The following is a 13,755-nucleotide window of genomic DNA, read 5'->3' on the forward strand; positions in this document are numbered from 1 at the left end:
TAGTGCTCTGAAAATATTGCTGCCATATAATATACATATAGTGTCCCTCTCTCTCTCTCTCTCTCTCTCTCTCTCTCTCTCTCTCTCTCTTCCTCCCTCCCTCCCCAAGCAACCAACAAATCAGTCTGCATTTATAAGAGAAGGGCTCCCATGCAGTGTGTTCCACATAATATATACATCGATGTCTTTGTTGAAGCTGCAGGTCTGCAAGAGCACGGACTGAGCACATAGAATAAAACTGTTCTAGTTAAACTCTGCCATAGTTGAATGGGCTGCGGTGAGCCCTCTGACTATGAGATGCTCATTCATTCATTCATTCATTCACTGCAAAGGGTGTTCATTACAAATCAGATGCTGCTCTAGGTCCTAGAGGAAAAGCTGTTATCACATAAACCTAGCCCTGTTCTCAGTGAGCTTTGTTCCTGGTGGAGAGAAGAGATGGACCGTTCATGACCAGTGACTTCACAGAGTGATACATACTGTAGAGGGAAATGTACAATGTGGAGGAAGCACAGTGGGTTTGGTGGAAGTTTTCTAGAAGTAACATGAAAACTGAGAAGCAGATAACTAGGCAAAGGGAAGAAGGGAGAGACAGTGCTCTGGCATTGGTAGGAGTAGTATGTGGAACCATCCTGGTGAGAAGGAGCATGCCACAGATGGAATTTTTACATTTCCTGAAGTCACCTACATCTTGAGGCAAGGGCGTCAAGCTGGGTCAAGTGGTGCAATCAGATCATGATTGACAAAGGTACTTCTTGCTGCCCACATCGATTTAGGAAATTATCACCGGAGTGCATGAGAAATGGGATGTGTCCTGCCTTTGATGAGCAGTGGTAAATGGATTTGAGGATGTGGCAGAGTGTTGCTTCAGCCAGATGTTGCTTTGGAGTCTCAGGTGGGGAATGGGGGAATGGGACAGGTTAGCTGTCCCAGGGATTTGATGTGTCCAGAGCTCTGTTTCTGGATGTGGCTTTTCCAGGGCTCTGCCAGTTGATTCTGCTTTTGCACTCCAGGTACGCAGGCACATTGTCTATTATTGGGTATGCCTGTTTGTACAGAGCTTCTGGGCCTGTCATCTGAGACACCTACTTCCTTCCGTGTGTCAGATGTGGCAGGTCTGAACTCCTATGGAAACAATTAAGCTGTTTTGGCAATGGAAGATCTCTACTCCCTTTGATGTATGCTTAACAGAGGGAAATGTCCTTTGCTTTTACAATCCCAGACCAATATTTGGCATCCCCAATATTTTGGGAATTGGCAGCTTTCTCTTTGAATGGAAGCCTCTGGGCTGCCAATGACTGTCTCTCTCTTGGCTCTGTAGCACGGCCTCACCCTTCCACCTACACAGCCTCACCATCCTCTAGTATTTAATTTATATCTCTGCCAACTCTTTCATTTTTCCCAGCCTTGTTTCTTCTTCATATCTTTTTCTCTTGACTACTGAGCCACTAAATCTCAGAATAGGGAGTGGCTCATAGGGCACTTGTCAGATTTAATCAATTCATTTTACTAGTAGGAGAGCTCAAGAGAAGATAGGCACTTGCACATGGTCTGATGACATGAAAGACACATTCAGGTCTCTTTTATCCCAAAGCAATACCTACTGTGTAACAAACACTCCATTAGGTTCGTAGTAGCCACCTCTGATAAAAGATAACTAAGATCAACCTCCAGCGTTCTACCCCTTTAGCCATGACTCAGAATCTGTTTTGTGAAAGATGTTACCATACCTAGGAAGGTTCCCAAATCCCAGTGGAAATAATGATCCAGGAGACACGAAAGTCTTTGGGTTTGTGTCCCGCGTACACCTTTATCCAGGCATTTATCACACAGTGTCCCTAAGCTTCGGTTTTTGTGCCTTTAAATCTGAACTGAAATTTCTAATTCATACAGCTGTTGAAATCATTAAAAATGAACTAATGTTAAGCACTACGCATTGGTCTCCTTGGTGTTTGGAGAAGGACTGAGATGTCACATGTGGATGAAGTGTATTTTCGCCTCCCATCTTGGGCCTGGTCTGCTGGCCCTTATTGGGCTTATCTCTGCTTTTCAGACTGGACCCAGTGTCACAGTGACCTGCACAGAAGGCAAGTGGAATAAGCAGGTGGCATGTGAGCCAGTGGACTGCGGTGTCCCCGACCACCATCATGTCTATGCAGCCTCCTTCTCCTGTCTGGAAGGCACCACCTTTGGCAGGAAATGTTCCTTTCAGTGTCGTCACCCTGCACAGTTGAAAGGTATCATGAGTCTTTGCCTCTGCTTGGCTTCTCTTTGTCTGTGGGAAACCTAGTGGCTACTTCCAGGCTTCCTTCTGGGTCTCAAACCCCAAGGGTCAAAGCAGGTTTTATCTGTGTTCTTGATTTTCTTTCTACCAATTGTATTTGTATAAACTGCTCCCATTGTGCAGCTAAGAAAAAATATGTGGATAAAAAAAATGTCAGTTAAATATGTTTCAAGACTGAACATTTTAGTAGAGGGAGGTGTAGGGGGATGAAGAGAGTAGAAAAAGATACATGAGGTACTGATACAACTAATTCACTCTACATAATTAGGACCCAGTAAGCCATATGAGGTAAGTGACATTTATATTTCCATTTTGCAGAGAAGAAAACTGAACCTCAAAATTTAAAGAGTCTGCCCAAGGCTGCTGTATTTGTGGTGGATAGGGCCATGTTTTAGCACATATTTATCTTTCTTCAGTGCCAAATGTTACTCTAAAAGAAGGAAGTACAGGGGAGAGAGGTGCAGGTATGGACAGGAAGGTCCTGGTGACCTCTTTCAACTGGGAGCTAGGGTTATGGAGGAGAACAAGAAAGCCTGACATACTGGCCAAAAGACCACCTTTTGTAAACTAGTGAGAGACTGACCTGGAGGTCCTAGAATACCAGGACTAGAAGAGCTCCAAGAGCTCAAGAATAGTTGGAAATATTGAGAATCCAGATTCCAGCAGGAGAATGAGAAAGAACGTGTACAAAAATCACACAAGTTAGTAGCACTTTCAGGATTAGTGTGTCTAGCTTCTAATTCATGATATCTAGGATGTTCATACTACCTGATTTTGGAGATATTAGGACCCTCCCCTTCATGTGATTTATCAAAGGAAAAACCACATCCTTACTAGATACTTACAATAATACTCATCTGAGTATGAGATTGCACTTTTGGGTCCATCGTGGTACAGAGTGTGCATGAAAGAGCCTCTGTAAGATGTGGTAACTTTGGGGGAAGTCTCTTGAATTCCTTTACACTTAGGTGTGCCTGACTTTCAGTCATGTTGATGATTACAGGGCATTAATAGTTTCACTAAGTTTTCAAAGAAACACAGGAAACTCATATGAACTTGAGGCCCTTGAGGGCAGTGCCTACGTCTAGTGTCTTTCCATGCTGCTATCGATGAGCCCAGACAAAAAGGCCTGGCCTACAGTAAGACTCAATAAAATGTATTGGTTGTATGGCTGGCTGCATTGATGAAATAAATATCACAGGACATGTTTCTTTTAAGAAATGAGGCAAAGACCCATCAATCTTACTAAATTGCCCCAAAAGAAAGGCAGGAAGTGCATCTGGGACACATTCCATAGCTCCTCTCCTTTTTAACCCAATAAGATTTGAATAGAAAAGTCATAGACATTTCATTTGAGCTATTATGAAGATTTAGGTCAGAGAGAGGTGAAGAAACCAGTGAAAATTGGAAAGCCTCCAACTTTCAAGCCATCCAAGCTCACTGCTTGGCTCCATTTGCCAGTGGGATACAGGATGTATTAATAACTCCAGACTAGGAAATCACACTTCTCTCAATAAGAGGCCCTCGGAAAAAGGAGGTGTATAAATTAGCATTGATTATTATAGCTTTTACTGTGGCCAGTAATAACTCTTCATCAAAGTGATGCAGGCTCTTGTTGCCACTGCTTCTCTGCTGCCTGTGGAAGAGGGGAGGGACCCTACTATAGAAATGAAGCCTTGGGAGGACCATCACCTGGAGAGGTGCTCTTCCACTGAGAATACTGAGAGTGTCTGACACGTTGCCACACAGACCCTCTAGGGCTAACTACCATTCCTGCAGCTCAGTTTTCTGCATCCTCAGATTTTCTGACTGGGTCTTTGGGCAGCAAGGATGAGGCACAGATCCTGCCACCTCTCTGAAGCTTGTTAGTGTCACTCCACTTGCCTCCTTTATCAAAGACTGGGGCAAACAGGTGATCAAAACCATTTCTGCTCTGTTCCTTGGTTTACTTCTTTTTCCTCCTTTCATCTGTTTTCCTTTTCTCTTTGCAGCACGGATGAAGCAGAAGGAGCAATAGCTTTAGAATTAGAAAGCCCAGACATCCAATCTTAGCTCTATTCCTTTCCAAAGTTTTGGTCTTCCATGAATAATTAGATTTATGAGGCTTCATATCCTCTTATAAAATAGGCTTATGGTTGCTCATGTTGAAGGTTCAGTTTGAGGATTAAAAGAGAGTACATATAAAAGCTCAGAGCTAAGTCCTCATTTTCTTCAAAAAGCTCCCCATACAGACCTAAGAAATGGCTCGTCTCCTAGCCCTTTATCTGTTCGTCCTGAGGGGTTCTTGACACTGGAAATACGGAGACATGGTCCATGTCTTTCTAAGGCTATAAAGTGGATGACTTCAGAAGAACTGGTACCAGGTACTATAAACTACTGAGTGTAGTCCCTAGGAAGCTAGTTTTATACGAGCAGCACAAACTCACCTGACCATTATATCCCAGGTAAATTTTTCTCAACTTTCTCAACCATCCTAGAATATAATTTAAATCACAGCCTGTCTTCAAGATTTTGGCAAAATATTCTGTGAATTCATCATCTTAAAGTTACTTCTGCCAAAGTTCTTTATCAAATGAACATAGGAAGAATCTACAAATATGTACAAGGGGAAAAGTCATCTCAAACTCAAACAAATGAAAAATTCAAACTCAAAATCATAAATGTTTAATCAAATGGCTAAAAATACCAAATCACTGACAGCACCTAGTTAACCCCAACTCAGTTCAATCATGTTGTGTGCGTTTAATATTTACAGGGAGTGCAGCTTTTAAAGTAAGCATGTCCAGATTCTGCAAAGTTCTTTTTAAGAGGTTGTGACCTTTTGTATCTCAGCTTTCTCCTTTTAACCTTAGATTTAAAACTTGGTCTGTTCATCAGTTTCCATAAAACACCAATTCCTGCTGAGCCTTTTTGGATTTCTTAACTTTTGCCAAAGAAGAGACTAGAGTTGGGTGGATGTGGAGAGAGATAAGATCCTATGGTGCTCAGCGTTTAACCCTTTGGCCTCTGGTGAAATAGTAGAACTTGTGCTTTCCCCTTGCGTTTGTCCATCCCTGCCTGCAGAGAACTGTCCAACTACCAGACCCTCTCTTCCCTTCTGTGGGAAGGATTTCTCATCACTGATCCCTAATAATTACTACTTCTTAGAACAGTCTCTCTGCTTTGTGTCTAGCATTTGGAGTGATAAATAGGGTCACTTGTTAAGGAAGTTTGGAAGTGAGAGACCTCATTCTGGACAGGGGGAAGAGAGTGAGGATGGTGAAATCCTATTGTGTGGATAGACCTTGATTTCATGAGCCTTTAAGAACCAAGAATTCTCTGTTCCATTAAATTTTCTGTGAATACTGGTTCTTCCTTGGCCATGCTCAGGGGTAGAAGCCAGAAAGTTGACTAAAAGGTTAATTTAAAAGTTAGATATAACTAGACTGAGCCTCAACTCTAGATTCAAGAACCATTAGTTTGTCCCTCCAGGGTCTTAGTTTTCTCACTTACAAAATGGGGTTAATCACAAATTGCAATTACATTAATAGAAGGATCAAGAATTAAATTCTTCCTTGGTCTGCTCCATGGATTTGATTACAAACAAACCTTGGTGGAATTCGGTGCATACATGTAAGGGATAAAAAAGAGAAAATTAAACAATCACAGTGCAATTTGACTGATTATTGGACATGTGCTTTGCTTTCTGAGGCTGATCAGCCCAACTTGTATGGGCTTTTCTTTTTTAACTCCTGATTATTCCAGGACCATAGAAATGTGCTTTGAAAACTAAAATCAGTCACATTTGTAGACAAGCTCAAAAGGATTTATTTCCCTGGCTTCAAAAGATGAGTAGATGAAGGGACAGGGACCCAAAATCTCATAGGAACCTAATTTTCAGTATCCATTCTTGAATTCTATCGGGAGATCCAGGCTTACACACGCCTTTGCTTTATAACCCGAGTCATCTTTCCCAGAAAATACTGGTAGGGGAAGAGGACAGGATACAGAGAATTAACAAAGATCACTGAAACTAGTTACTTCTGTGTGCCACTAGAGCTCAGATCCTCTGAGAACTCTGAGAGACAGTGTAGCACATGCTTGAGTGACCAGAACTCTACCGTGGCATGCGAATCTACCAAGTCCCTTACTAATTTAATGCTGCTTCAGTACCTAACTTCTTGTACCTGGAACTTACCCCTTCTCTGGCCAGAGCATGCTCCCGTGAGCAGAACAAAAAGTGTCAATGCAGTGAGCATCCTTCAGTGTACAGAGGCCAGTGCCAAGGGCATAAGGAAAGGGCATCGGTCTGCATCTACCATATTTACTTTCTTCAAAGCCACTTGGTGGGTGCAAGTAGCAGTATTTGGGGCATGAAAATTTTGATTCTGCACAGTTCATTGTCTTCATTTTTTGAGTTGTTGCGGAGGTAGGGGACATATCCATGGTCCTGAATCACCAATGCCTCCTTTAGCATGGCTCTTCTTTTGATACGGTGGACTCCCAATTACTTTCCTTCAGAATATGTTTTTACTTTAAATTTTATCTCTTGATTAACATTCTTCAATTTTTATGTTATCTTGTCACATAAGAACTATGAGTTTCACTCCGCAATTCACAATTGGTGTAGATGATACCGTGTACTTTTTAAGATCCCAAACACTTTCTCCACAGATCTTTTATCCCTCATGAACAATTTGAAGAAGGTGTACTCCTTACATCTTTTATAGCTCCCCTTCCCAGTAAGCTTAAGTTATGCCTGGGCACCCGAAAACACTGACCACCTCAATTTCCAAATCAATGAAAAAAAGAAGTTTGTAGGCCCGAGGGCTCTGGGAGTCTCTCTGCTTCTGTGAGAGCCAAATGAATTGCCTTTGCACACCCTTTAGTCATTTAACATGATGTGAAAATTCTATGGCTGGCAATATTACACTTTATCAATGCAATATTTTCTATGAGGTTTACAGACACTAAATTGTCTTCTGTTATCCACGAATCACACTGACAAGGGAGAAAAATAAGAAAAGTGAATAGGAGAGGCACCAGAGCCTATATGAACTTGCAAAGTATTTGCTTCTTCTTTTTTATTCTGCTTTCTTTATTTTTGTCTTTAGTACTTGCCACCTACTAACACACTAAAAACTATAATTTAGGGTAGTGTATTGTGTTTTTCTTTATATAGCTAGATTATAAGCACCAAAAGGGCATTGTTATTCCCATTTTGTTTTGTTTGATCCTTTGCTCCCAACAAATAAAACTGTTAAGAGGAAAGGAGAGAAGGAAGAAGGGAACAAGTTAAGCAAACAAGGACATTGACAGCACTTTTATGGGCCTTTTTTTATAAATGTTATTGCATTTAATCTTCTCAACATATGAAAGTCAGGAGCAATTGTTTTCTTTCCGAGAATGGGAAAGTTGAAGTTGGCTCTTCCAGAAAATAAGAGCTCTGCTAAGCACATATAGCCAACTTTCCATTAAAAACAACCATCTCTGTGGTTAGACAAAATTGGTTTTGAAAGTGAGGTGTGTTTTTTTTTTTCTTGCTATAAGACAAGCTATAAGAACTCAGTAGTTTTCTCTTTCTCTGAGTCCCTGTTTCTAAATGAGTATTGTCATACAAGGCACACTGTCTATTCTAGAAAAAATGAGATTGGATATCAGAAGCACTCAGTATCAGAAGCACTCAGAGTGCAGTACCTGCTCAGTAAATGTTGGTTTCCTCATCACTCTGTTCCTCCAGGCTTCAAATCCCAGAACTCTGGCTGTCAACACCGTTCAGTTCTAACCAGGGAAGAGAAAATTTCAGTGGAGAAATACTCATCTCAGGTCCTGCTGTAATTGTTTTGGGGAGTTTTGGGCTGGCTGAGTCTTGACAATATATGAGCTGGCAGAAAAAAGCCTTACTGCTGTGTTTTACTTTTATTTTTAACATTCTCCATCAGGCCAGTGTCCCGATAGCAATCAGCACTCTGTCCAAGCTGGCATGTGCTTCAGGATAGTGCTGCTTTCTTGACTTCTTTGGCAGAGCTTCTCTGACCACTGGGGCCTCAACAGAAAATCCAACCTCCTGATAACATGATGCTGTCTGTCACTTCCAGGCATGGATGGGGCCTGGACAGATACAAGGGTCCGTCCAGTCAGCAGGACGTGGCTGGTTAAGGTCACAGCACATTGATTTCAGAAATGTAGTAGATTCTGATAGGTGTTTGTTCATGTTGCCAGCTATCAGAAGGAAAGTCCCTTCATATTTGGGCAAGGAGGATGGATGTAAGGGTAGTGAGGATTTCTTTTCTGGGCAGGTTAAGAGGTTGAGAAGTTGTGTTAAGCAACCTACCATTGCTGCAACAAAATACATGACATAAATAATTGAAAGGACGGATGATTTATTTGGGCTCATGGTTTCAGAGGTTTAAGTCCATGGTTGGCTAGCTGCATTGTTTTTGGCTCCTTAGTAAAGCAGAAATATGGTGGAAAGCCTGGTGCAGAAAAGCTGCTCATCTTCTGACAACCAGGAAGCAGAGAAAAAGGAAAAGAACCAGAGAAGAAGGGGCTGGGGACTCACATCCTTCAACTAAGTTCCACCTCTTTATTCCCCCACCTCCAAATAATATACCAAGCATAGTCTTATCAGGGAAGTAGTACACAGAAACGTCAGAGCCTTCATGATCCAAACATTTCCCAAAAGCCCATTAGCAAGCCTTCATAATGATGAGCCCTTTGGAGCACCATTTTGGATTTTAGCCATCTCAGAAGCTTTAGAATTTAGATCATTGTAGGTATGGGGCAGTTCATTCCTAAGTTGGAATCTCCTTTTCTCTGTGCTTTCTGGAGCTCCCTATAATCCTCAGTTATAAAAGTGGAAGGAGTTGGAGTTCTACCTGGGAGATTTTCATGGTGGTCAAGTCAGCTAAAACCTGGGCAACCTATGCGTTAGTTGTCAGGGGCTCCCCTGTTTCACAGTCCTGCCATTTGTGTCTCTCAGGCAACAACAGCCTCCTCACCTGTATGGAAGATGGGCTGTGGTCCTTCCCAGAGGCCCTGTGTGAGCTCATGTGTCTCGCCCCACCCCCAGTACCAAACGCAGACCTCCAGACAGGCCGGTGCCGTGAAAACAAGCATAAGGTGGGCTCCTTCTGCAAGTACAAGTGCAAACCTGGATACCATGTGCCTGGCTCCTCTCGGAAGTCAAAGAAGTAAGTGGGGCTGGGAGCAAACTCATAAGCTCTGGGAAGGAACAGAGTCAGATCTGACTGCCTCTTTGGAAGGAAACACTCATTGCTTTGCTGACCCCCACCCCAAGTCATCCCATCCTGTTTTGTGGGAAGCACACATAACTTTAGGTTTTGGTCAAATACAACTAACTTCAAGTTCTGTCTTGACTGCAAACTGCCTGTGTGATCTCAGACAGATGACTTCAGTTCTCTGGCATTTTTCAATAGCCAAGTGAAGATGATAAGAACAATTTCCACATCAGGTTGTTGTGAATAATCAATGAGGATACATGTGCAAAGGGGTTTTAAAGATACTTCTGGGTGGTGCATTCCTATAGTCCCAGCACTCTGGGAGGCTGAAGTGGAAGGACCACAAGTTCCAGCCCAGCTTGGGCAACTTGGAGATTTGGCAAGGCCTTGTCTCAAAATAAAAATTATAAAGGACTGTAAATGTGTTCAGTGTGAAGACCCCTGGGTTTAATCACCAGTACTGGGAAAAAAAAAAACAAACCTTGTGCATAGCAGTTGTTTAATACATTGTGGGTACACATACTGTCATTGAGCCAGCACCCATCTGCACACTTTACAAGGAAAGGGGAGGTCAAATTGTTGGTGGGACCTGAGTTTCATCTCAACCCACATACAACTGAGAGAGTCTGACTTTTCTATCTGCTCTGGGGAAAGAGTTGTATGAATGCTTTTCCCCTGATCCCTATACAACCCCACACCACCTGTTGAGACAGGAAGGGAATCGAGAATAGGAAGACAACAGTGAGGCAAGCCAGTGGTGTCTTGGGAGGGTGTGGCTTTGACCATGTGGTTGTGAGCTGTCTCTTCTCTCCTCTCCTTCTTGAAGACGGGCCTTCAAGACGCAGTGTACCCAGGATGGCAGCTGGCAGGAGGCAGCTTGTGTTCCTGTGACGTGTGAGCCACCTCCACCCAAATTCCATGGGCTTTACCAGTGCACTAATGGCTTCCAGTTCAACAGTGAGTGTAGGATCAAGTGTGAGGACAGCGACGCCTCCCAGGTAAGCCTCCTTGAGCCTCAGATTGGTACCCTGGTCCCTCTCCTCTATGCTCACCAAAGACCAGACTATATTGCAGCAGCCACTTTCTCCAGCCTGCTATCTACCTAGGCTTGGACTGTAGAATGGCAACATCACTAATTAGCTTCCTTTGCAATTTCTCTGAGCCTCATTTCTCTCCCTACAACATCATGTTTTAGTTGTTCAGAGATCCTTAATTTTGAGCATATTGTAGCATTGGAACTTTACACAGGAAATTATACATGGATTCCCAGAATGTGAAATTAATCAATTAAGTGATTCTGACCAGTTTTTTTTTTCAGTTTTCTATCACTATCACCACCCACACTGATCCTTGAAATATTTAAGGCTACAAGACTACCGCTATCTTTAGACATCAGTTGGCTCCCGAAGCATAGAGAGAAAGTGCCCATATTTAGATAAGAAGTGCAGTTTGGAGTTCACCGTGGAAGAAAGGGAAGTGAGGAGCTGGGAGGGTTTGAATTTCATCTCCAGCCACATGTAATTAAGAGAAGGTCCTGGCAGCTTCTGCTGAGGAGTTCTGTAGATGAACTTTTCCACATCCTCACACCTAGCATTCACCACTCAATAAAATGGGTAGGGAATCAAGAATTGGAAAGGAAAATGAAAGGCAAGAGGAGCCATCATTTAGCGTTGATAACCCAAAGATGCAAAAGATCATCGTCCAGGTGGAGGCCAGACGGCTAAGTCCCAGCACAGATTTCATCTTCAACTGGCCTTGATTGACTTTGTTATTTAGTATGACTCTCCAAATGCCAGGTGCAGCTAGTCTGCCATCCTCAACTCCTTCTCTCTTTCCTTACATCTAAGCCATTACCATTTTCCCTTCAAAATATCTAAAACTGCTCTTCCTGTCTCCAGTGCCACCACCCTAACCCCAGCCACCTTTATCTCTTTAATGAGCCACCATGAAGCTTCCTGTGTGTCTCCTTTCTGATGGTGGCAATGCCTCTGCTTGCATCCTTTCAGGATGCAGAGTCCCCCTGTCCGTTGGGCAGGTTCTACACCCCTTGACCATCCCCAGTGAGGCTGATCCCCTTCTTTCTGCATCCTTTGTCTTAACCAGTCCTTTCACCTCTTCCAGTTGCCTGACCCTTCACTGTGCTCCACACGTAGATCTGAGGGGTGCCCTTCCTGTGCTTTCTAATCATCCCCCCGCTGCATCCCCCCTCGGGATGCCCTGCTTCACAGCACTGGCCTCACGACCTATCCATCGTCTGAATCTTTCACCACCCCGCGCCATACCAGGCTGTGCCATACTTCAGTGAATTTTAAATCAGTCAGGTGCCGTCAGCACTCAGGACAGTGCTCAGCACTTAGTAGGTCGTCAGGAAGCAACAGCTGGATTAAGGGCTTGGGAAAGGGTGGCGGTGAACATCAAGGCCAGTTTTCTCACTTTCCAGATAAGAAAACCAAGACTCACAGAGATTCCTCTACACTCAGGGTGGCACGGTGGCCTCAGCTCAGTCTGAGTCAGCACCCAGGGGCCCCCAGGAGTGCACAGGCTAAGCTCAGTAGGCTCCCTCTGAAAATCCTTGGCTGTGCAAGTGCAGGCTTCTGGGGACACCCGTGGGTGCTGGTGCACACTCCTGGGTAACTGCCAGGGCACAGGAGCCTGTGCCGGAACAAACAACGGCCAGCGATGACCATGATCTCTTCCAGGCTGGTTTGCTTCCCTCTCCCTCCCTTACATAAAACTGTTGCTAACAGTTCTACAAACTGCTGAGCCAAATACTCTTCTGGCCGTGGTCATGCTATCAAACTGAAACCCAGTCTGCCTGGGGCCTGCCAAGGAACTTTCATGGCCAGTTTGTATTTAAAGGAGAGGAAAATGTAAATTTATCAGACGACTCAAGCAGCTCTGTTTGGCAGTGGGTGCCGAGGCTGGACCCGGAGAAGCAGGGTGCTGCTTGTCGGCTGAAAGAATGAAGGGAAGCATGCCAAGCAGGCTCCTAACACAATTGACGTTTCTAGTTTGTACTGAAAGTGAATTTCCTCTACCCTCAGACCAGGGGCCTGAGAGCCAAAGCTAGTATTCACCTCAGATCCCCTCTCCCTGCCTGTAAACACGGCACAGCCATAGGGCCCAGAGCTTCTTTAGACAAACAGCTTGTAAGGAGCGGAAATTCTTTGTTTTCCAAACAAGATCCAGATCCTGGCAGAAAAGACAGAGTTTATTGCAGGGGAGATTTGTATACTCCCTCCTACTGCCACTAAAAGCTAATTAATAAATAAAATCTCTACTTTCCTCATTTCATAGGAGGTCGGAAAATGCTGGATATGGAGTCTGGGTTCAAATCCTGACTTTATCAGTTAGTAGCTGGAGGACAAATTAGTTAACTCTTTAAGCTTTAGTCTCCTTGTGTATAAAATGAGGAGGGCAACTAATACTACTTTCCTCATAGTTTTTTGTGAGTTTTAAATGAGGCAAAGAAAATAAGTCTGGAGTTGAGCACAGGATGCAACTTATGCCACCAAGCATGGCAGCCCGGGGAAGGCATAAATGAACTAGCCCGCTTTTATAGTCATTCCAGTGGAGAAAATCCCTGATGCTCCAAGTGGGCTCCCGAAGTCCAGAGAAACAAAGGCCACAGATTGGAGGCTAGCCCTCTGCTGGCTAGCTCCAGAAATTCAGAGAAGGGGTGGGCACTTGCCTTGAACAAGGGCAGGGAGTGGTGCGGGGAGACCAGTAGGAGCTGGAGGGAAACCTGGTCTCTTGTTCAATTCAACCTATAGAATAAGTGTGCCTCTTAGCGTCTCTAGACCAGCACTGCCCAGTAGAAATTTCTGCTCTGGTGAAAGTATTCCACATCTGCGTTCTGCCATTGGTCACACATGACCATGGAGTGCTGGAAACACGATTACAGTGACTCAGCAACTAAATATTAAATAGCATTTACTTCATTGAATTCAAATTTCTGTGTAAATAGCAACACTTAGCATATCTGACAATTCAGCTCTAGCATTTATAGTGCCATTGTCCTTTTAAGCCAAGGTGGAGAACTATAATAATAATCCCCCACTTTGAGTGTTTTTATGAGCACCAAGTTTGTACTGCAGACTCTCTCCTCTGCACAACTCATCATAAATCCTGGGAAAGGAAACAATATCTCCATTTTACAGACGTGAACGGAAGGCTGGAGGAGGCTCAGTAGCGATCCACGAGTTGATTCAGAGTTGGTAGACAGGGCTCTGACTTTGCACCCTTGCTCTT

General features: G+C 43.7%; 1 protein-coding gene across 1 annotated transcript in view; it reads left to right on the top strand.

Annotated features, from left to right (window-relative positions):
- Positions 1-13,755, top strand: part of Pappa (pappalysin 1) — a 240,106-nt gene that overhangs the window by 186,126 nt on the left and 40,225 nt on the right. The window contains exons 16-18 of the mRNA XM_010639469.3: positions 2,054-2,237; positions 9,246-9,456; positions 10,331-10,502. Coding sequence (XP_010637771.1) covers positions 2,054-2,237; positions 9,246-9,456; positions 10,331-10,502 — 567 coding nt within the window. The remainder of the gene's footprint in view (positions 1-2,053; positions 2,238-9,245; positions 9,457-10,330; positions 10,503-13,755) is intronic.

Source organism: Fukomys damarensis, unplaced genomic scaffold (assembly GCF_012274545.1).
Source record: "Fukomys damarensis isolate Sample0158 unplaced genomic scaffold, DMR_v1.0_HiC HiC_scaffold_36, whole genome shotgun sequence".
Classification (NCBI taxonomy): domain Eukaryota; kingdom Metazoa; phylum Chordata; class Mammalia; order Rodentia; family Bathyergidae; genus Fukomys; species Fukomys damarensis.